Genomic DNA, 23,694 nt, shown 5'->3' on the forward strand with positions numbered 1-23,694 from the left:
TTACAAATCAAAATCAAATTTAAGGGCAAAGGAACACCAAGAATTTTCCAAAAAGTTAACATAGTCCACCCAAAAGATGCATCAAAACAGATATAAGGAATAGTTGAAGGGCATTAAGTGACAATAAAGCACACCAAATTTAATGAATTTTATTACGACGCCATGGCACCGTACAAAATAATGGCAAAATAAACAATCCATCTGTGAAGCATCCTAATTCCTTAGAATTGCTTACAAAATCTACCTACGGAACTCATTGCAATTTCAACACTCAAATGTGAATTTCAATAGAAGAATTGTCCATAAACTTGGGTTATGGAACAAAATTTGTTATTATGAAAATATTTTGTTTTCTTTTAAAAGTATGCAAGTATTGGCAATGGATGCTGGGGACAAACCTTGAGGGGAGCATATGGTCTAAGCGTTGATCCTCGAAGAATCTCCAACTACTTTCTCCATTCTGGAGTACCACTCTCCTATTCGAGTGTGTTCCACCATATCTTTACCGGATCTTAGGTACCGTATCGGTCTTAGCACACCAAAGACAGCAAGGTCGGCCAGATTAGGCTTAGATCCCCCTACACAATGAGAATTAGGAAAAAAACTAACAATTTCCCTTCAAAGACAGGATAATAAAAGTAATATAACAATCTTTAAGATAGGTTAACACTCTCCGAGACACGGGTCAAGGTGGGAGCTTAAATATAATGTACCAATTCCATTAAATTGTAACCCCACCAAGATTACTTACCAACCTCAAAATTTTCTTTGCAAACATTAAAAAGGAAAAAGATGTAATGTGACGAATGCATGTCATAATGATCACTCAGTAACTTTCATATTCATATGTATCTTGATTTGATCTTCAATAACTATATTCACTGCATATATAAATCATACCAAGAAAATTTCGACCATTTAGAGCATCAACCCAAGTTTCTGCTGCTTCATACAAGGCAGAACGCTCATCAGTTATGTTATATTTCTTCTTTAGATTCTTGGACACGAAATACATAGCTGCAGCTCCAGCATATTTCACTGTTAACTTCTCAGTGAAACTGAAGTTACCTGCAGTTCAGAGGAAAGAACAACATGAATATGAAGATTAACAGCTGGAATCGATGTTGGTGCTGACTGAATGGAAGAGAAAAAACTCAAGCATAAAACACAATCTATGGTCAAAAGGCAGCTGAAAACCTCAAAGACATAATTCTAAATTAAAAATGAGGACTACATCAAAGTAAATCAACAAAAGTTAAAAGTTAAAACAAATTAGAAGATGCCATAATCAGATACTTGCATACGGAGCAAATGCAAAGACAATTACATTATATATATCCTCCAGTAAAAGTTGATGCTACGGAACTCTGTGATCAGAATAGCATCACAAGGAATGTAATTGGAAGAGTAGCTGGCCGTGATAATTGATGTTAAGTAGGTAATTCCCATTATTAACAATCTGTACAAAAGCAAATTTCTTCTGTGTTCATGAAGAAGAGTTCCAAACATAAATTATTGTTAATAGATTATGAAATAACTTTTACTGGTAATCTTAATCATGGACTTAAGAATTATTTTGGGTGATGGATTGTCGGCTGATTTTTGAAATGATTTTTGGACCTCCGTTCCATCGCTTAAAGTTTCTTTTCCAAGGATCTTTAATCTGGCTGTTAAAAATTGGGTAAAGTGGTGGAGTTTGGCTCAAAGATAAATGGAAGTTGGGTGTGGAATATTGAGGTTAGAAGAGTGTTGTTCGACTGGGAATGGAATATTTGGCTGGAATTCTTGAAAACTCTGAATAGAGCAGTTATTGGTCCCATTGGTCCAGATTGTTTGAGATGGGTGGGTTCGGAGAATGGCTTGTACTCTCCGAGGAGATTCTGTTTGAATAGTGTTAGTAGTGGTCGAGTGTGATGAGGTTTGGAAGTTAGTATGGGTTAAACACACTCCCCCAAAAGTTGAGCTATTTGTTTGGAAGATTGTTTCCCAAAGACTACCGGTGCCTGTGGAATTAGCAAAGCAAGGTGTGGTCAACTCGGATGCATGTTTGTGTTTTGTCGTAAAGAAGATGAGTCGGTTAACCATCTATTTTGCCATTGTGAAGTGGTTTGAATGTTTGGCAGCATTGGTTTGCACTGGAATCTTTTTTTTTTATAGGAAGTTAAGGCCTCGTTAAAAACCCCCTTCATGATTAACGGAACACCAATTGGTGTTCCATAATCAGTGGAAGGAGGAAAAGAGTGCCTCATAATTCATTAATAAGTAAAAGATTACATAATGTTTAAAACAAAGAAGCCCCTTACAAAAACAACCCGAAACACACCAAAGAACACATCTTTCACTCAATTAAACAATATCCCAACCCAACAAACAATAACTACCCAATACCAGCCTTAGCTAAGCTATCAGCTTCTATGTTTGCCGTTCTGTCAACCCATCTGATAGCTCCTTCCAAAACTCTTATCATGGCAACAATATCTTTGACTAGATGAAGGAAAACACCAGGACAGCTATCTAAATTCTTAACCCAATCCACAGCAAGTTTGCTATCAGATTCAACAATCCACCGATTTTTAAACCTCTGAAGAATATGCTCAAAGATAAGTACACCCCTCTTGATGGCAACAAGCTCCAGCAAAGTTGGAGGGCCTGTATCTGCAGATTCTTTAAAAGAACCCATAATCTTACCAGCCTCATCTCTTAGTAAACCACCCACACCGCTCTTTCACCAATCATTGCAAATTGTTGCATCTACATTCAGTTTTAGAAAACCCTTTGGAGGAGGAATCCAACACACAATTTTAGTAGCCGAATTTCTGGAAGAAGAACAGAAATCTGCAATAGATGGATCACTTATCAGGGAGTCTTTAGTAATAGTAACCTCGTTGAACTTAGCTAAGAACCAAGAAGCAAGCCTTAGCCTAGCCATGAAAAATAACTCAATGTGATCCAAAGACCTTCCTTCAAACACCACGGCATTCCTAAATTTCCAAATGGTCCAAAGTACTACCCCGGAATTAAGGACCAAATAGAAGAAGAAAACATCATGTCATTCCAAGCAAGTAAAAATCCTTGTGCATTTCCATGAAGGACCGAACTAATATTCCAAAAATTCAAAAACTTATTCCATAGGGACCATGCCACCGTACAAGAGAAAAATAGATGAGGAATAGATTCAATCTCTCTTTTACACAACGGACAAGAAACATCAACAATCCCCAAAATCCCTCTTTTTTGAAGCTCAAACTTAACTGCCAATTTCTGATGGGCTACTTGCCACATAAAAATTTCTATTTTAGGAGGAACTAACCCCTTCCAAATACATTTCTCCCAGAAACTATCTTTTACCGATTCAACAAAACAAGTCTTCACACAAGAATTAACAGTAAAAATACCTTCCCCATTCACTCTCCAAAGCAGACCATCTCTTGACTCTTGGGATGGGCTGAAATTATGAATGATGGCTAGAAAATTAGAAAATTGTTCTAACTCCTAATCACATAGGTTTCTTCTCAACTGGACATACCAAGACCACCCCGATGAATTGAACTCACCAAATTCCTTAATTATCCCAAACTGATTCAATGAAAGAGCATATATCCTCGGGAAAACAGTCTTCAAAGGATGATCAAGAGCCCAAATATCTACCCAGAACCTGATTCTCTCCCCATTACCCACTTTGACTTGGAACATGCTACGAATCTTGGCACCAAACTCATCCTCTTTAAAATGATTATTAACCACCGATTTCCAAATCCAAGAAGCATTTGCAGGATATTTTTTAGAGAAAGAAATCAGATTATTGTCCTGATTATATTTGGAACTTATCAACCTCTTCCAAGTTGATTCACTGTCATTAGCAAACTTCCAAAACCATTTTTCTAATAAGGCCCTATTCATAAAATTAAGATTCGGCACACCCCAACCACCACAACTTCTTGATTTACACACTGTTATCCAGTTGACCCAGTGTATTTTCTTAGATTCTGCCCCTCCTCCCCACAAAAAATTGGCCATGATGGATTACAACTTAGTATTCACTGCTGCTGGAATTTTAAACATAGACAAATAATATGTAGGCAAGGAACATAATACTGATTTTAATAAAACCAGTCTCCCTGCCAAAGAAAGAGTTCTTGCCTTCCAACCCGACAGTTTCTTGAAGAATTTCAGCACAACCGGATCCCACAGAGCTGAAGAGTTCCATTTTGCTCCAAGCGGCAGCCCTAAATAATCAGAAAGGAAAGTGCCAACTGCACACCCAAGATCCCCCGCCCACTCCTTGACCTCTTCATCGGTAATATTAATGTCAAATAACTTACTTTTGCTTAGATTAAACTGTAGACCAGACATAATTTCAAAAACCCTTAGAACTCTCTTAACATTTAAAATATCCGTCTTAGAGGCATTACAAAAAATAATAAGATCGTCTGCAAATTGCAAATGGGATAGCATGTAAGAACCTCCTTCTTTGTCGACAACCAAACCATTAAACAACCCCGAAGATACCGCCTTGAGAAGCAATTGATTAAGTAGCTCTCCTATAAAATTAAACAATAATGGGGAAAGTGAACAGCCCTGTCTAAGACCTCTTGACATTGAAAATTCCTCTGTAGGCACACCATTAACCAACATTGAAACTGATGTTGTGGTCACACACTTTCTTATCCAGCTGCACCATTTTATGCCAAAACCCATTTTGTCCATGACTTTGAAAAGAACATCCCAATTCACTGTATCATAAGCCTTCCGGAAATCTGCCTTAAACACACAACCCTTCAAGCCTTTCTTTCTCCAAAAATCTATTCCTTCATTAGCTATAAAAGAACAATCCAAGATTTGTCGACCAGGAGTAAAAGCAAATTGTGAAGCACTAATGACATCGTTCATGCAACATCTCAACCTTCTTGATAGACATTTCGAAAGGATCTTATACAATCCACATACTAAACTAATAGGTCTGAAATCATCTAAGCCCCCAATGTTTGAACCCTTAGGGATGAGGGTTATGAATGTGTGATTAATGCCATGCTCCCAATTTTTTCCCAAGTAAAAATTATGAAAAAATTTCAGAATATCAAATTTCAATGTGGACCAAAACCTTTTGAAAAATCCCATGTTAAACCCATCTGGCCCTGGTGCTTTGTTGCTATCACATGAATTCAAGGCCTCCCAAACTTCTTCCGTAAACCTCTTCTCTAAGCTTGTACTCTGCTCTAAAGTTATTCTCGAAAAATTCAGCTTGATATCTTCCACTTCCAGGGTAGACATGAAATTAAAAGTTTCAACAAAATGATCACAGACACTTGCCTTTATGAGAGTCGGGTCATAAATGATTTCATCTTTCACTTTGAGAGCATTTAAAGAATTCAACCTCCTCCTAATTGAAGCACAAGTATGGAAAAATTTTGTATTTCGATCACCTTCTTTTATCCATTTCACTCTTGAATTTTGAATCCAGACTTGCTCCTCAATCCTGTATAACTTCCACAATTCTGATCTTAAATACCGCAATTCTTGAACACTATCTGTACCCCTTACTACCTGCTGTGACTGAGGATTCTGCTCTAATTGGTGAATCTTCCCTTCTAAAGCAGAAATGGTTGAAGCTGGAAACTGATCTCTCCTTCCAGACCAACTTTTAATAGCTGATTTTGAACTTCTAATGATGCTCAGAATACTTGCTTTTCTATTAACTTTCTTACAATCTTTAATAGCTGTAACAACCTGCTCATCAAACCCATCCTCATTCATCAAATAGTTGAACAACCTGAAAGGTTTTTTACCCCAATTATCACCCCCGTCTGAAGCAATATTGCATTATGGTCAGAAATAGATCTCGGAAGTAGGAGTTGGGTGATATCTGAGAATGCAGATGAAAAATTAATACTCAACAGAAACCTATCCAATCTGACAACAGTAGGATCTTCCCAATTGTTACCCCAAGTAAATCTTCCCCCCGTTAATGGAAAATCAATTAAGCCCGAATGATGAACAAATTGCCTAAAAATCTCCATCGAATTTCTGTTTTGTGCTTTTCCATCCTTCTCATCTTCTGTTAAATAAGCATTAAAATCCCCTCCTACACAAAAAAGAATACTAATACCATTCAAAAACAAGCTGAACTCTTCAAAAAAATCTGCTTTTTCTTCCTCCACCAAAGGTCTGTATACATTAATAAACCCGCACTGAAATTGATTCATTTTGAACTTCCCTAAAATAGCAATAAATCTCCTATGAATCTGCCTATCTTCTACCTCAAAAACATTGTCATCCCAACAACTAAGTAATCCCCCTGAAGAACCTTCTGCTGGCGATTCAACATACCCTTGAAGATTGTTCAGTCCACTTCTTCTCAAAAAAGATCTTGGACATGCCTCCAATTTTGTTTCTTGCAAAAAGAGAAAGGATGGTTTCTTCTCGGAAACTATATTTTGAACAGCTCGCTGCTTTTTTTTTCCCCCAAACCCCTGACATTCCATGACAATATTACTATCTTTGTTTTCATGGTAATATGCTAATACCAATCTCCTCCCCAGCTTGACAACCTACTCAACTGACCCCACTCAAACCTTCCTCTAATTTCATGATTTTATCCAAGAAAGCTTCCTTCCCTTCCTTAAATGATATATCCAACATCTTGCTAATTTCCCAAGTTGCAAGAGCTTATTTTAAAATCGAAGTAAAAGCAGTGGATGAAATAGTGGAGACACTAACCTTTTCTAAGGCATCCTTAATCAAAAATCTTTGAATTCTCCTTTTAGATCTTCTAATCCCCACATCTTCACAATTCTCTTCTGAGTTTTGATCATCCTCTGGAAATTCAGATTGTGCATATCTTAAAATAACAACATTTTCATTCTGTTTGATTGAACCATCCTCTGTTTGAGATAAGAAATCTTGCTCATTACTTCGCCAAATGTTCCTCACCCGAGATCTTTTATAAACTCTCTTATAACTTCTTATCATCCTTCTTCCCACCGGAGCACTTTTCATAGAAATATTCTCTGCTGGACGATTCTGAAAAACACCCCCCACAGTTAACAAATTATTACCTTCTGCAGACCTCACATTAGCTGAATTCAATGCTGTAAAATTAGAACCACCCTCCACTATTATTTTACTAGATTGAATCCCCTTATTTGCTGCTTCCTTCGAACTGCTTGAATGAATGAAACACTTATTATTTAATGGAAACTGAAGTCCAAATATGAGAACTGCTGGACCCTTAGGAATTAACTTCTTTATTGGGGAAATGGGCTCACTACTATCATCTGTTTGGGCCTGAGAATTACCATTTGAATTATTCAAATTTCTTAAACCCAAACCTGCAAACTCTCCCTTTTTAAAACTCCCAATACTGTGCAAATCTGACATCCCTTCATTAATGCTTATCCCATCCCTGCTTCTTTTAGGAAACTGATATCCTCTGTCAAATTCAACAAAAGCGGAAGTAGTTCCTTGCTCCATCCAGCTATCAACTCTCTTACGTGCTTCCTCAACCAACCGAACAATATTTGTCTTATCAGTTGACTTTAAGATGTCAACTTTCATCTCCGACGACTCTGATGCAGTTTCACCTTCATCGGAAAAATTTTCTAGCATGGAACTGGAGAAAAAACCAGAATAGATAGAAGTCGAACCCAACTTAATTTTCACCTTGTAGGACCTTCCATACGAACCTAAAGTGATAACTTCCGGAACATCAAAAGGGCTTGCCACCCTAATCAGAATTTTCACAGCCGAGAGATCCTCCATGTTTTTTGTCGAGTTCTGAATACCATCTACGATCCCCCACCTCCCCGCTAACTTTTCTAAAAAATCTTCTTGCCAACATAGTAATGGAACACCATAGAGCTCCACCAAACAAAAAGCCATTGGCATACCTCCTTCATTCAATAGAAGTTCCAGTCTATCAAACCAGAAGCATAACAGCTCACTCCTTTTCATCCAAGCCTCCTTCATCTCCTCGTCTGACTTAAATATAATGACACGAGATTTCCAAATGTGACCCCAGCTTGCAATCTGGACTTCGAAACCTTCTTTGGCTAAAGCGCTTTGCCCCAACTCCATATCAAACTTTTGTTTAACAATGCCCGTGAGTGATCTTTTTACCCAGGATGATTGATCAGAAGGAATATGCATCACCCAAATATTCTTCTTTCCTTTCCCCCTATCTGAAGCATCATTTTTATTCTCTACATCTTTCAAAGCTCTTCTCTGCGGGATGTTCACCAACAAAGCATCCTTATAAGACCTATCATCCCTTATGTTTCTTGTGTGTTGAGCTCTCTCAGTAAAATTGGTATTTCATTATGTTATCTTCTTTGAAGCACCAGCTAGAACCTTATCTGACCCTCCATACCTTGAACGATCTTTCTTATATTTTGCAACTCCAACAAATATTTTTCTCCCATCTAACCATATCCCATTTAAATTTTCAACTGCATTCCACATTCCTACTTCATTACCAAACTGAACAAAGGCAAACAAGTAGGATTTATACTTGGTTTGTTCGTCTCATTTGGAATAAAAACTCTAACCACATGACCTTGAGAAAGAAATAAATCTCTTAACTCTCTTCTAGAGACTCTCTTGCTAAGATTATCAACGAAAACCGTCCAACTCTCACCGGAAGAGGATTGACCTTTCTCTCCCTACTTGACTGACTCTCTGATGTGAGATCGTTCCTCCTATCATAGGTTGGCTACCCGATCTCTAAGGTAGGTAAGAATTTCTAGATCACAGCCTTTTTTTTGGTATTTCCTGGTCTATTTGGCGGTGCAGAAACGAAGTGTTGTTTAACAAAAAAAGTTTGTGTGAATCAAATATTTGAATCAGCTGACATTGATCGCCTTTTGGTGCAAATGCAATTGGTGGATTCTGTCCACCCATAGCCGATTTTTCTAGATGTCCAAATGTCGTTATTTCACTTAGAAAAAATGTGGTGGCGGGTTTATTTGTTGTTGGCTGGCTGTCGTCTGGTTTTAATGTGGTGTGTAATGCAGTGGTTGACTTTGGGTGTAGACTTGTTGACTCGGGGTTGCAGTGGCTGGTTTGATTTGAGTAAATGTAATTGCTTTGCCTGGGTTGAGTGTTGATGTTCTAGTGGATTAACTATCTATTGCTTTTTTGGGTTGCTGAAGTGTAGGTGAAGTTGCCTGGATGTGGAAGCATGTTTTATTGTTTGTTGTGTTTGTCCACTTCAAAGTGGATGGCTTCTGCAGGTTGATACAGGTTCTGCCGTGGCTCTCGTGGGTTGGCAAAGCTTAGTGCTGGGATTAAGCTATAATTTGTTAGTCTTGGGCCATGTATTTTTATTTTATTGTTAATCCCCATTAGCAAGTGTTGGTTGTTTGGCATTGGTTTGGGATACTCTTTTTCCTCCCTTTAGGTTAGGGAGTTTTCATCCCTTTAGGTTAGGGAAGTTTTTTAATGAGGTCCCGACCAATGTTGTTGTTTTTGTATGTTTCGGCTGATTGAATAACATACAAGGCGCCCTTTTAAAAAAAAAAGACTTTTTAAACAAATTTAAATTATATTGTTAAAATTACAAAATTAAAAGCTCGATGGACATTTGGTAAATTAGTAACTCTATGCAATAGAGTTATTTGGTTACATTTTGTACATTAAGTTATATTAAGACCTTGAAGTTTTGATTTAGATTATTAGTTTATTAAGTTTTGATTTGGATTATTAGTTTATAAATTAGTAACTTTATATAATAGAGTTATTTGGTTACATTTTGTACAATAAAATTATATTAAATCCTTGAAGTTTTGATTTAGATTATTAGTTTATAAATGTTAACTTTTGTGATCAAATGATTCAACTCAAAATTAGAGGTATGCAGGTCTTCTAGGCTTTCATCAAATAATTAATTTAAACTGAAACCTTTACTTTACTTTACTTTGTTCTGTTATTTTCTTTTATTTAGTCTTAGTTTACAATTTTTTTTTTAATAAGAATTTCAGGCCTCATTAAAAACCCCCTTCTTGATTAATGGAGCTTGTAGGGAAGCTCCTTAATCAGCGGAAGGAGGAAAAGAGTGCCTTAGGATTTTATTGAAACAGAAAATTACATAAAATCCACACAAAATACAACCAAGAAAACACCCCAACAGAACCAAATAAGCTGAAAACACCCATAAAACATCCAAACTAAAAACACAGAAACTGCGAAAACAACAATAGTAACCCCCTAACAAAACACAAAAAAAGAAGAAACTACTCTAAACAACCATCAACAACTTAACTAACTCAGCCTATGCCTTCTTTAGCTAAGGCATCAGCCTCTAAATTGGCTGTCCTATTAACCCATCTAACAACACCTTCAAAGGCCTTAAGCCTATGAACAATATCTTTAATCAAGAATGCATATACAACAGGACATAATTCAACCCCCTTTATCCAATCCACAGCGACCTTACTATCACTCTCTATAATCAGACAGTCCTTGATCCTCTCTCGATGGGATGCAAAGAAAGACAACCCCATAAGAATAGCCTTTAACTCCATCAACGTAGGAGGTCCCGGACCAGCAGTTTCCTTGAAATAGGCTATAGTAAAACCTGATGAATCTTTTAAAACACCTCCTAGTCCGCTTTTCTTCCAATCCCATGTAGTGGCAGCATCAACGTTTAATTTAACAAAACCTAACGGAGGAGGAGACCAAGGCAAAGAGGAAGTAATCTTACTCGAGTTTATAGAAACTAAGTCCCCAAGAAAAGGATTGGAAATGAGTGAGTCCTTAGGGATAGGAACTTCTTTATACTTTGCTAAGAACCAAGAAGCAAACCTAAATCTAGCTAAAAAGAAGAATTCTGCCTTATCAAACTTTCCCCCTTCAAACACCACGAAATTCCTCATTTTCCAAGTGGTCCAAAGAACGACCCCTGGAATAAAAGGCCACATCAAAGAGTTTGACTTTAATCCATCCCAAGCTAGAAAGAAACTTTTAGCATCCGCAGGTAAAACAGAACAAATCCTCCAACAACTTAAAAACTTATTCCAAAGGGACCACACCACCGAACAAGAGAAAAACAAATGAGTGGGAGACTCATCCGACATCTTGCATAGGGGACATAATACATCTTCAATTCCCTGAACACCTCTTTTGACAAGTTCAGTCCTAACAGCCAGCTTCCCATGAGCGATCTGCCAAAGAAAACACTCTACTCTTGGAGGCAGTAGGCCTCTCCAAATAAACTTCTTCCAGAAAAGTACCTCATCCAATCCCAAAGTCTTCGATGAACATAGATTAACAACTGATCTAACAGTAAAAACCCCATCTCCAGTCCCTTTCCAAAGCACACGATCAGGAAAATCCGAAGAGAGCGAAAAATTCGAAATGATAGCCAGCAAGTTAGACCATTGTTCAAGTTCCCAGTCATGAAGAGTTCTTCTAAATTTAACATCCCAAGTCCAAACGGAATAGATATACTCACCGAATTCAGATAATTTCCCAAACTGATTTAAGGAAATAGTAAATAGTCTTGGGAAAATGACAACAAGTGGATAATCCACAACCCAAATATCTTGCCAAAACCGAATATTTTTACCATCACCAACATGAAAACTACACATGCTTCTAAATTTAGTGCCAAAGAAGTCTTCTTTAAAATAATTATTAAGCAATGATCTCCAAATCCAGGATACTTTAGGAGGTACCTTACTATCAAGAGTTAAAACTGAAGAATCGAGTCTATATTTGGCACAAACAACTTCCCTCCAAACTGCGTCCCTATCATTGGCAAACCTCCAAGTCCATTTCCCTAAAAGCGCTCTATTCATCAAGTTGAGATTAAGAACTCCTAAGCCCCCTTCACTCTTCGGCTTGCAAACATTGGACCAGCTAACCCAATGGATTTTTCTAATGCCAGTTCCCCCTCCCCATAGGAAATTTGACATGATAGAGTTAAGGGTTTTTAGAACCGAAGCTGGAATTTTAAAAATGGAAAGATAATATGTAGGAAGCGAACAAAGAACCGCCTTGATTAACACTAGCCTCCCTGCTAAAGAGAGAGATGCAGCCCTCCACCCGGTTAGCTTGTTAAAAAAATTATTAATGACTGGTTCCCAAATAGCTGCAGAATTCCTAGTAGCCCCAAGGGGAAGCCCTAGATATTCGGAAGGAAATCTTCCAATTGAACATCCAATAGAATTAGCCCATTCCAGCAGTTCCCCCTCATAAACATTAACCCCAAACAATTTGCTCTTCTTCAAATTCAGTTGTAGACCAGAAACCACTTGAAATACTCTAAGCACCCTTTTGACATTTTGAATTTGCATTTTCGAAGCACCAGAAACTATAATCAAATCATCCGCAAACTGTAAATGAGACACATATGCAGACCCCTGTTCTCTACCAATCACCATTCCAGAAAATAAACCTTGAGACACAGACCTTCGTATCAATAGATTAAGTAGCTCCCCTACTAAGTTAAACAGCAAAGGAGACAGAGAGCAACCTTATCGAAGGTCTTTAGTCATTAAGAATTCCTCAGAAGGTACTCCATTTACAAGAACCGAAACAGAAGCTGTGGTTACACACTGCTTAATCCAGCCCCTCCATCTGGAACCGAAGCCCATTTTCTCCATTATTTTAAATAAAATAGACCACTCAACAGAATCGTGGGCTTTCTTGAAATCAACCTTGAATACACAGCCCTTGAGACCATGTTTTCTCCAATAATCCACTCCTTCATTAGCAATTAAAGAACAGTCCAGAATATGTCTACCTGGTATGAAGGCGAACTGTGTTGGACTAATGATGTCTGAAATGCAACCCCTCAATCTCCTCGACAAACACTTAGAAATGATCTTATACAACCCACCAACTAGGCTAATTGGCCTAAAGTCATCTAGACCGCCAATGTTAGCGACCTTTGGAATGAGAGTGATAAAAGTGTGATTAACCCCATGTTCCCAATCTTTCCCCAAATAAAAATCATGAAAAAATTTCATAATATCAACCTTGAGGACAGGCCAAAACCTTTTGAAGAAGCCCATATTTAAACCATCTGGTCCCGACGCTTTATTACTATCACAAGATTGTAAAGTCTCCCAAACTTCCTCCTCTGTAAATTCCTTCTCTAAACATAGATTCTGTTCAACTGAAATACTAGGAAAATTCAACCTTATCTCATCCATCTCTAAAGTCGAATGCTCGTTGAAATTATTAAAGAAGTGGTCTCTAATAGTGGTCTTAATGACAGAAGGTTCTTGAATAACATTACCCCGGATATTCAACGCATTCAAAGCATTCCTCCTCATCCTAATCGAAGCACAATTATGGACGAATCTAGTATTTCTATCTCCATCTTCTATCCATTTTGATCTGGACTTTTGGAACCAGATTTGCTCCTCTATTTTATAGAGTCTCCACAATTCTATTCTTGCTGAAAATAACTCTGATGCTATTCCACTGTCGACACCATCGTGCACCTGTTTAAAATCCGATTCTAGACTGTGGATCCTCGATTCTAAAGCTGAGATACGAGCCCCTGGAAATTGGTCCCTCCTGCCCGTCCAATTCTTGATATCAGTTTTTGTATTTCTCAGAATACTATAAATTCCAGCCTTCCCCTACTGATTCTTCCTTTCTTGAATAGAAGAAATGACCAAGTCCTCAAACCCTTCTTCTTTCATGAGATAGTTAAAAAGTTTAAAAGGCTTTTTACCCCAATTAACACCTCCATTCTCCAACAGTATAGCGTTATGGTCTGAAAGAGATCTAGGCAGTAAGGTTTGCACCAAATCAGGAAATGCAGCCAGAAATTGTCCATCAACCAAAAACCGGTCCAATCTAACATGAGTAGGGGTATCTTGATTATTACACCAAGTAAACCTTCCTCCATTTAATGGTAAATCAATTAAGCCAGTTTGCAGCAAAAAAAATTGAATATCCTCATTGAATTCCTGTTCTGAGTTCTTCCGATCTTCTCTCCCTCATGCATATAAACATTAAAGTCCCCGCCTACACAAATAGGAGCCCTCTGACCATTAATGAACATGGTTAACTCTTTAAAAAAACTATCTTTCTCCTCCTCAACTGAGGGACCATAAACATTAATGAAAATGCAACTGAAATTATTGACACGGAATTTTCCGGAGAAGACAATGAATCTTCTATGAATAGACTGATTTTCCAATTCGAAAATTTTATCATCCCAACAACTCAGTAAACCCCCTAATGAGCCAACCGATGGAGAATCAAGGACACCTTTAAAATAACTAAACCCCTTTCTTCTAAGCAGTGATCTAGGAATATTCTCCATTTTCGTTTCTTGCAGCCAAAGAAAATGTGGGTGGTTTTTATCAATTAACCTCTGAATAGCCCTCTGCTTTTCTTTTCTCCTCAAACCTCTAACGTTCCATGAAGCAATGATAAAATTAATCTTCATCATTAATTAATCCACAATCTACACCCCCATGGAGATCACCTTGATTGACCTTATTCAAAGCTTTCTCTAAACTGATAATCTTATCCAGAAAAGCCACCTTCCCTTGCTTAAAGGACACCCCTAATAACTTGCTGATTTCCCAAGTTGCTAAGGCTTCCTCCACTAAAATAGAAAAATCTGAAGAAGAAGCTGTTGAGATTGCCACCTGATCATAAGCTTCCCTTAGCAAGCTTCTTTTAGCTCTTCTAAAGTCGGAGCCCGAAATGAATTTTAATCTATCACTTTCAGACAATTCTCTTTTAACCTCCTCTACCACAGTCTATTGAACAACTTTTGAAGGCTGCACAATCCCCTCATTACTGGTTCGTTCCTCCTCTCTTAGAGGACTAACATTCAAAACACTTCCATGCCAGAATTTCCTGCTGCTCGACCTCGAATAAACCCTCTTATAGCTACTAGCTTTTCTTCTCTCTAACGAAACACTTTTTGATGACAATGGTCTTTTATTCCTGTACCGCAATCTCCCCCTTGAAAAGCTTTCTGCCATATTAACACTTGGCTCTAACAACATTAACTGCTGCCCAACTTGTCTAACTCCAGCCTGGAGACCCTTCTCTGAAGCTGACTCATTACCCTCTACTTCATTAGAAATTCCATTGTTAACATTTTTGTGCTTGAGGATCATTTTGCCAAACTTGTCTATATTAATTGTTGGACCAGCTGGACTTATTTTTGAGCCGACGAGCTCAGAAATTCTCGCTTCACCATTATCCGCTTGCATCGGAGTTCCTTCTACTAGCTTACCAAGAAACAAACCATCATCTTCCTGTTCCCCCTCTATTTCTTCTTCTAATGGAACATTTCTTTTTTCTGCACTCAATTCGGACAGATTCTGAACCTTATTCTGAATTACTGACCTGGCCCAATTCAACTTCACAACAGGTCCAGCTGGGATAATTTTAGTAACAGGAGAATAAGACTCCCAATTAGAATCAGAATGGGCCGGAAGACTGTTCCGCAACCTCTCGCAGCCCTAGGCCCGCATAATCCCCACTAGGATTTAATTCAAATTCAAATTTGTCTGACACCCCATTAGCATTGGGCAGGGAGTCAGACTTGTTTTCCAGATAATGTTCCCCACCTTTTTCTGACAACCCCCTATCTTGGCTAGTCTAAAGCCACGTGTCAACCTTTGACCAAAATCCTTCTGCTGAGTTCTCACAATTGTCTTCTTCCTTTTCTGTATTTCCACCATCTTCCCCCTTTGACTTATCGTCACTGCAGCTGCCATGTGAACACATCTGCCTCATGTCTCCTAAAGCTTCAGATCTAGGTTTATAGCTGGATCCCACATTAATTTTAACTTTAAACGATCTTCCATAAGATCCTACCATAACAGATTCTTGTATATCAAAAGGGCTTGCAACCCTTAACAGCATTCTGGCCGAGGAGAGGTCGTCTCTATTCCTTGTTTCCTCCATTATACTAACCTTTCCCCACTTACCTCCAAGCTTTTCCAGAAAAGGTACGTTCCAACTAAGAAGCGGTAAACCAACCAACTCGACCAAGCAATAGGCCAAAGGGACTCCATCTTCACTCAACAAAGGATCTACCCAATCGAACCAACAGTGGAATTTCTCTCTAAGACTTGACCACGCCTTTAAAAACTCTTCATTTGTATGGAACATAATTATACTGGCATTCCTAACATAACCCCACCTTACTATCTTAACCTGGAAACCCTCCTTTGCCAAAGCTCTCACCACCATATCAGGCTGAAGGGGATCTTTAATAACCCATGTTAAGGAATTTTTCGCCCAACAAAAATCTTCTGATGGGATATGCATATCCCATACATTTCTCACTCCATTTGCTGTTTTTTGGCCTCCCCTATTCACCATTCGATGTTGATTAGGTTATTTTATTTAGTAATTAACAAACTTAGTATAATTTCTCATCTGAACGATTCTCCATTATATTACTTTTACTACTCTCATATCACCCATAACATGTAAAACACTGCAAAACCTAGCACTCTTTTGTGAGGTTTGATTCACTTTAGGATCTTTTCAATCCATGGTAAACTTAGACAGCATGGAAATTCAAGCTTCACAAAGAAGACTTCAGTTCAGATCTATGCTTAATAATATATGGAGAATATGTGAGAAGCTACTAGAGAACTAAGATTTCTGGTCGGGTTAGTTATCAGTGGTGCGGCGCTGGCTCCAAAAGTTGTTAGAGGCAACTAGCGGCAGTTAACAATTTAGCAGCAATTAGTATCATCTGGCAAGAAAAGCTGTTAACTGCAGTTATCTAGCTAACAGATTTCCTAGTATATAAAGCGTCCTAATCTGTGTTGAAGAATTATGAATGAAAATACCTAGGTTCCTATCTTTCTCTCAATTAGAAACCCCATTGAACCAGCAGGTTCAGAAGCAGTTCCCATCATCAGCTTCCCTGCCTTGCAAGTCATTAATCACTTATCACTTAACAACATACTAAAAAAACATAGGACATGGTTTGAAGAATAAGTAGACCTAGAATAATTAATTCCGAATGTCTTCTATCCATGTATATTTTCTACTGTTTCACATCTTTGATTCCCAAAATGTTGTCTATAAAACTATATTTGAAGTTCATTATTGGAAATGGTAATGTTACTTAGTTAAACCATTAAAGGAAAATAGCATTTCCTAGTTATTAAAAACGAAACATAATTTTTTTCCAAAGTTTTTTTTTTTTGATAAGAATAGTAGGCCTCATTAAAAAAACCCTTCATGATTAATGGAGCTCGTAAAAAGCTCCTTAATCAGTGGAAGGAGGAAAAGAGTGCCTTAGAGTTTCATTAAAATCATAATAAGTACATAGGAGTTACAACACCCTAAAGCTCCCTTAAGGAAATAGAGTATAAAAAAAACATCCCTAAAAAGAAAAACGACACATAAATCAACCTATTTCAGCCTTAGCTAGTGCATCTGCCTCTAGATTAGCTGTCCTATTAACCCATCTAATAACACCTTCAAAAACTCTAAGCCTTTCAACAATATCTTTAACAATATAAGCATAAACATCTGGACATTTCTTAATCCAGTCTACTGCCACCCTGCTATCACTCTCAATAATCAAACGATCCTTAATCAGCTCACGAAAAGAGACAAAGAACGATAAACCCTTTTGAATAGCTTTTAATTCCATCAAGATAGGAGGCCCCGGACCAGCAGACTCCTTAAAAGAGCCTAAGATCGAACCAAAAACATCTTTTAAAACACCTCCTAACCCACTTCTCTTCCAATCACTGGTAGTAGCAGCATCAACATTTAATTTGATAAAGCCCTTGAGAGGAGGAGACCAAGGGAACTTAGATATAATCGGGTTAAAGTAGAAAGAACAAGAATCCCCTAAGGAAGGATCATATATAAGTGAATCCTTAGAGATAGAAACCTCTTTATACTTTGCTAAAAACCATGAAGCAAGCCTAAACCTTGCTAAGAAGAAGAATTCAGCTTGATCTAACTTCCCCCTTCAAACACAATAGAATTCCTTATTTTCCAAGTGGTCCAAAGGGCAACCCCTAGAATAAATGACCATATAGCTGAGTTATTCTTCAAATCCTCCCAGGCTAGGAGAAATCTTTTGGCATTAGCATGAAAAACAGAATTAATCTTCCAAAACTTCATAAATTTATTCCATAAATACCACACCACCGAACAAGTAAAAAATAAATAAGATGAATACTCTTCCACCAACTTGCAAAGTGGACATAACACATCTTCAATACCCTGAACTCCTCTTTTCACCAGTTTTGTCTTCACTGCCAGCTTCTGAAGAACAACTTGCCACACAAATGACTCCACTCTTGGAGGCAATAGGCCCCTCCAAACTATATTCTTCCAAAAATGGACCTCCTCCGAACCCGAATAACAGAGGTTAACACAAGATTTAACAGAATATACCCCATCCCCAGTGCCTTTCCAAACCAGCCCATCAGAAGATTCTATAGATAGGGAAAAATTCGAAATGACAGCCATCAAGTTAGACCACTGCTCAAATTCCCAATCATTTAAATCCTTTCTCAATTGAACATTCCAAAACCAGCCCATTGAGCTATATTCGCCAAACTCAAATAATTTACCAATCTTATTTGAGGAAATAGAAAACAATCTAGGGAAAATGACCAAAAGTAGATGATCCATAGCCCAAACATCTTGCCAGAACCGAATAATTTTGCCATCACCAACTTGAAAACTGAACATGCTTCTAAACTTGGAACCAATAAAGTCTTCTTTGAAATGGTTATTTACCGCATCTCTCCAAATCCAAGAAGCTTTAGGTGGAACCTTACTTTCAAACAATAATAAGGATGAATCTATGTTATATTTAGTACATATCATTTTCCTCCAAACAGCATTCCTGTCATTGGCAAACCTCCAAGACCATTTCCCTAGAAGTGCTTTGTTCATCATGTTGGTATTCAAAACTCCTAAACCACCCTCATTCTTTGGTTTGCACATAGTGGACCTACTAACCCAATGAATCTTATTTTTACCATTTCCTCCTCCCCATAAAAAATTGGACATAATTGAGTTGAGGGTTTTGTACACCGAAGCTGGAACCTTAAACAAGGACAAGAAATATGCTGATTTTTCCAAAGCTTATTGACCTTTAAAATGTTGCAATTTGCTTAGGAAAGTACATAAGAATTCATAGGCATTTCAAAACATTTCAAGTAATGGAACATGCATAGAAGCTAGATAATTGATAATTCTTAAGATCCATAAATAGATAAATTACTTTCTCGCTACTTATTAAAGGACCTTCTATGTAAAACATGGTAGTTGACATAATTATTCCCAAGTTTAGGGGTAAAATGGATCAATCATTGACTGAAATTAATGTGAAAGCAGCAAGGTTTGTAAATGGATGGAAGGGAGCTACATTTATTTAATATAAAACTATGCATTAATTTACCATGGCTAGTGATGTAGTCAAAAGACTCAAGAGCCTCAGAAGTGTTGCGGTATATGTTTGGGGATAAGACATGCACCAAGTGGTTGTCAACCCACCTACATAAGGACATCATTATTAGTGTTCCAAAGATGAAATACTTATTCTAAAAGCACCTAAAGAAAAAGGAAGACAATGAATTGCATTAAAGAAGCAATATGTATTAACGAAAGTGATCATCAATTCATAGCAACTCATACACAAGAAAAAATGGCACATGTATAGTTTGGTACACACATTACATACTAACAGGAATATTTGCATATATGCTCTCGTATACTGATACTTAACATCTTTACTATGAATAGATTTCATGCTTGCATGCATGGGATTCAATTCAAAAGACAATTGGTATAAATAGCTATACAAATTATTCAGGTTTGTCAAAGCGTAAATAACTGATGTCAAATTCTTATCATTCAAGACCAGGCAATAAAAAATTAACAGGAATGCTAGGAGCAATCAACTAAATATTCAACAGTAAAAAGGCCCATATCTCACATATTAAACTTGAAACTTGTTATGAAACTAAACTTAGTTCCGTCAATACTTTTTGCTTAGATAAAATTATTCTAATAAGAAATAAATAGGTTTTGATACTAGTAGCAGGGGTTCAAACTTAGACCTAAATCCTCCTTAAGAATGTAACAAATGTTGGATCAAGATTGAGTTCTTAAGAACTAAATAATATTGTTGTGATATTGTAAAATCGATAACTTAATTACAATTGAAAAGAAGACAGTCCATACCTACGCCATTTGGTTTCTTCATCTTGATCAGCAACAGGAGTCTTTGTTTTTCCGGGAAGGATCTTTTCACCCAGTTGGTCAATTATAGCTGCATGTTCCAAATGCAGGTTCAGTCAATGATTGGAACTAATAAGCTTAAATAAAGTCAATAACTTAAACAAATGGTTAGGTCATTAGGGCTAATATAAAGTATCTGATGAAAACATAAAACTATGAACAATTTCGACAATAAGTACCTGATGAATCCACCAGCTGTTGACCATCGACCATCAGTATAGGCACCTTCTTGTAATCAGACCACTTAATCTCTTTCTTACTAATGGGATTGACTTCCACCACCTTGTACGGTATATCATAATAGTCCAAGAATGCTGAGAATCCATAAAAAATCATGAAATTATTAAGATTTTAATTAGTTGTTTTGAAACTTATGATATTGGCTTTCAACTTCCTAAAGTTGCTAAGAAAAAAGCAAATTCTAGTAAGAAAAACTATAGTTGATTAAAAATGAACAAGTGACTACAATGCAAAAAATATCTAATAAAATTGTTTCATCAAAGAAAAAAATGCATTTGTTATGTTCTCAATTTTTTAAAAGATTCCTCTCCATGGTAGTTGCTCCTGCTACTAAATAATTTTTTTACTTCCTTAAAGTTGCTAGAATATATAAGCCAAGACATATCTAGTATTATTGTTTCCTCAAAGAAAAAAAATTGCATTTGTTATGAAATTGTTTTCTCCATGGTAGTTGCATTTTCTGCTATATATTTTATATACTTCCTTAAAGTTGCTGGAATCTAAAAACCAAAACATATCTGATTTTTTTTTTTTAAAAAAAAGTGCGTGTGTATAGAGAAAAGTTCAAATGTATGCATCTTAATATTTCCTTTACAATTCACTAAAATTAACAATTTAATCATTCAAAGACGGCGAGTATCCAAATAATTTCATTTTTTTACTTTACATTTTTCCGGAGCAGGCAAAAACTAAGCTAGTAATCAAATGAAGTAATGGATTTAAATTTGATTGGATTCGTAATTTTTATTTGGAACTAATGCAACGAAGAGTACAACGAAGATATACTACCTTTAACTTTATTGCAGAATGGGCAAGCCTCATACTGATAAAGAACGACCTCCTTTGGCATGATTTCGACTGGTGGCCGCTCCTTGGCGTAGACCGAAGCAGCAGTGGCCACAGATGCGATAACGCAGGCAAGGCTGAGAGATACGGATTGACCGGAGCTTTTGGAAAAGGAATCGAGGATGAGAGAGAACCAACGGTGGCGAGAGTTGGAATTGTTGGTTCTACTGCTGCAAAAAAGCGCCACCCGGAGGAGACGAGGGTGAAGGTTGACTGCCCCTCCGCCGTGAACGTTGGAGAAGGTCCTAGAAAGGACGGAGGAGGTGATTGAGGAGGCCCTTCTCATTGGCGATCCTATAGCAGAGGGTAGATCCCGGCGCTTGTTGGATTTTTGAGGAATATTTCCAAAGAGTTTTTTTTTTCCTTTTTTCCCCCTTCCTTCTTACATAACGAGAAAGGATGGGTTTATGGCGAAGGGGTTTTTGCCTTTCCGCGCTTTGTAAATGTTGAATCAGATAATGGGTAAAAAGGTAAAAGCAAACAATAATTGTTCGTTGGTTTAAATACGTTAAGCATCTTGTACTATTTCACAATTACGTTTTAATCCTTATACTTTTTTTTTACAAAATTAAATCCCTATATTAGTTTTTACTGAAAACTTTAGTCACGCCCCTACTTTATTATCCAATTTTACTATGAATTAATGATATATTTAAATCTTATTTATCAACACCATGAATCGTCACATTAGCATCGTGAACTATCATAACAGTTAACAATAAAAAATGTTGATCGAAGACTCACATTTATTATTTTAAAATACAAGGGCCTCAAACACCTTTTTACATTTAAAATAAAAAAAATCAAATTTTCTCTTTAAAAATAAATATTAAAAATAAAAGAATATGATTTTAATTAAAAATATATTATGATATTTTTAAATAAAATTACATATTTTATCATCGATTTAAATCAAATTACTATAAATTTAATAAACATGTTGTAGCACTTAAAATGGTAAACTATAAGGATGATCTTTTATGTTTTTGGTGTTCAAACTTTGGTTAAAATCGATTTAACCGATCGAATCGAAATTGTTTTTGATTAATGGCTTGGTTAATTAGGTTCAAAATCAGTCAGTTAACCGAATTAACTAAATTTTTTAAAATTTTAAATATTATATATATTATTTATATATAACCTAGCCTTAGAGTGTTTAAATTTCAATTGTAACTGAATTAACTGGCTGAATTACTCGAATTAATTGAAAATATAAATATTTAATATATATTATTTTTAAACTTAGGTTAATTTGGTTAACCGAACTTTATTCAGTTTGATTAATTATTTTTGAAAAAAATTTGTTTAATTAACGGTTAATGAAATTTTGAAAGTTCAGTTCGGTACCGAACTGACCGATTGAAAACTCCTATACCATCCAATTTTTGTTATCGATTCAAAAAAAAGAGTGCTTTTAGTCACTCAAGTTATCCATTAGTTCAATTTTAATCCCTCAATAGTTAAGTCCCGTTGAACCCTTGAAAATGCTTGAAAATCCGAAAAGAAGTGTTGGAGGCCGGACATCGAACCTGTGCGCTCAAGTTCCTCACCAAAGCCTGGACGCTGGAGGGCCATTAAGGTCACGTAAAAAGATACCATGTAAACCAGAGGGTGGGGCATCATAAACTGAAAGACTATCCGGAAAAGTCAGACCTAGCCTCAACAGCCCTGTTTACTTCACGGTATATCTTTTTAAACCGAACAAAGCCATGGCTGTTGCACCGCCATGTTATTGCACGAACTAGGGAGATGAAGCTCGAGGACGCAGATAAACCAGTAAGGAGTTAGAAAACATCGGCATTATCGGTTTGAACCAGTAGATGATCAAAACCACGAGCACGAGCTAACTGCAGCCCTTCAAAACTGCTCCACAATTCGACAGTAAGGACGAATGTGTAACCCAATTGACTTTGAAAAACCACACAGCTAGCCTCCATGTCTATCTCGGAACAGTCCACCGATTGATCACATTGATGTTGTTGTTACTACAGTAAAACAGGTTTTTAACGACTTTTTTAATCTTATAACCACGTTTTTAGTGCCATTAAAAACATTCCCAACGTTAATAAAAGCGCTGCAAGAAACACCGTTAAATCAAATGCCGCAACAGTCCTCATCTAGCTTCTCTCACTAGACCAATAACGATAACAAGCATCTCATCTCCATACACACCGGTTCTCCATCACCTATACAATATGGTTTAATGATATATGCCATATAACTTCATATCTAATTCTCGTTAATTTTTTAAGACCAAGCTAGTTATAGAACAATATATAGTATAGCTTCTTATTTTATAAATTGCACATTCAGTACATTAAGATAAAAACGATAACATTATGTTTTGATATTTTCGGGTATCTCTTTCCCTTTTCATCTTTATTGATCGATGAT

General features: G+C 36.8%; 1 protein-coding gene across 1 annotated transcript; it reads right to left on the reverse strand.

Moving 5' to 3' along the window:
- Positions 1 to 126: 126 nt before the first annotated feature.
- Positions 127 to 21,744, reverse strand: LOC120166108 (prostaglandin E synthase 2-like). Its single transcript, XM_039175469.1, has 6 exons — positions 21,244 to 21,744; positions 20,394 to 20,528; positions 20,158 to 20,245; positions 19,373 to 19,467; positions 901 to 1,068; positions 127 to 578 (listed from the first exon to the last, which is right to left on the reverse strand). Exons 1-6 carry the CDS (start codon positions 21,584 to 21,586, stop codon positions 418 to 420), a joined length of 990 nt encoding a protein of 329 aa, XP_039031400.1. The 5' UTR covers positions 21,587 to 21,744; the 3' UTR covers positions 127 to 417.
- Between the last annotated feature and the right edge of the window lie 1,950 nt (positions 21,745 to 23,694).

The sequence above is a fragment of the Hibiscus syriacus genome, unplaced genomic scaffold (genome assembly GCF_006381635.1).
Source record: "Hibiscus syriacus cultivar Baekdansim isolate YM2019G1 unplaced genomic scaffold, ASM638163v2 tig00111621_pilon, whole genome shotgun sequence".
Taxonomy (NCBI): Eukaryota; Viridiplantae; Streptophyta; class Magnoliopsida; order Malvales; family Malvaceae; genus Hibiscus; species Hibiscus syriacus.

What these genes read in the sequence shown, in the direction of transcription:
- LOC120166108 (XM_039175469.1), bottom strand. Translation starts at nt 21,586, where the DNA reads ATGAGAAGGGCCTCCTCAATCACCTCCTCCGTCCTTTCTAGGACCTTC. An exon ending in ATTCTGCAATAAAGTTAAAG is followed by an intron (nt 20,529 to 21,243) that starts GTAGTATATCTT and finishes ATGGATTCTCAG; the next exon opens with CATTCTTGGACTATTATGAT. An exon ending in AAATGGTCGAAATTTTCTTG is followed by an intron (nt 579 to 900) that starts GTATGATTTATA and finishes CTCATTGTGTAG; the next exon opens with GGGGATCTAAGCCTAATCTG.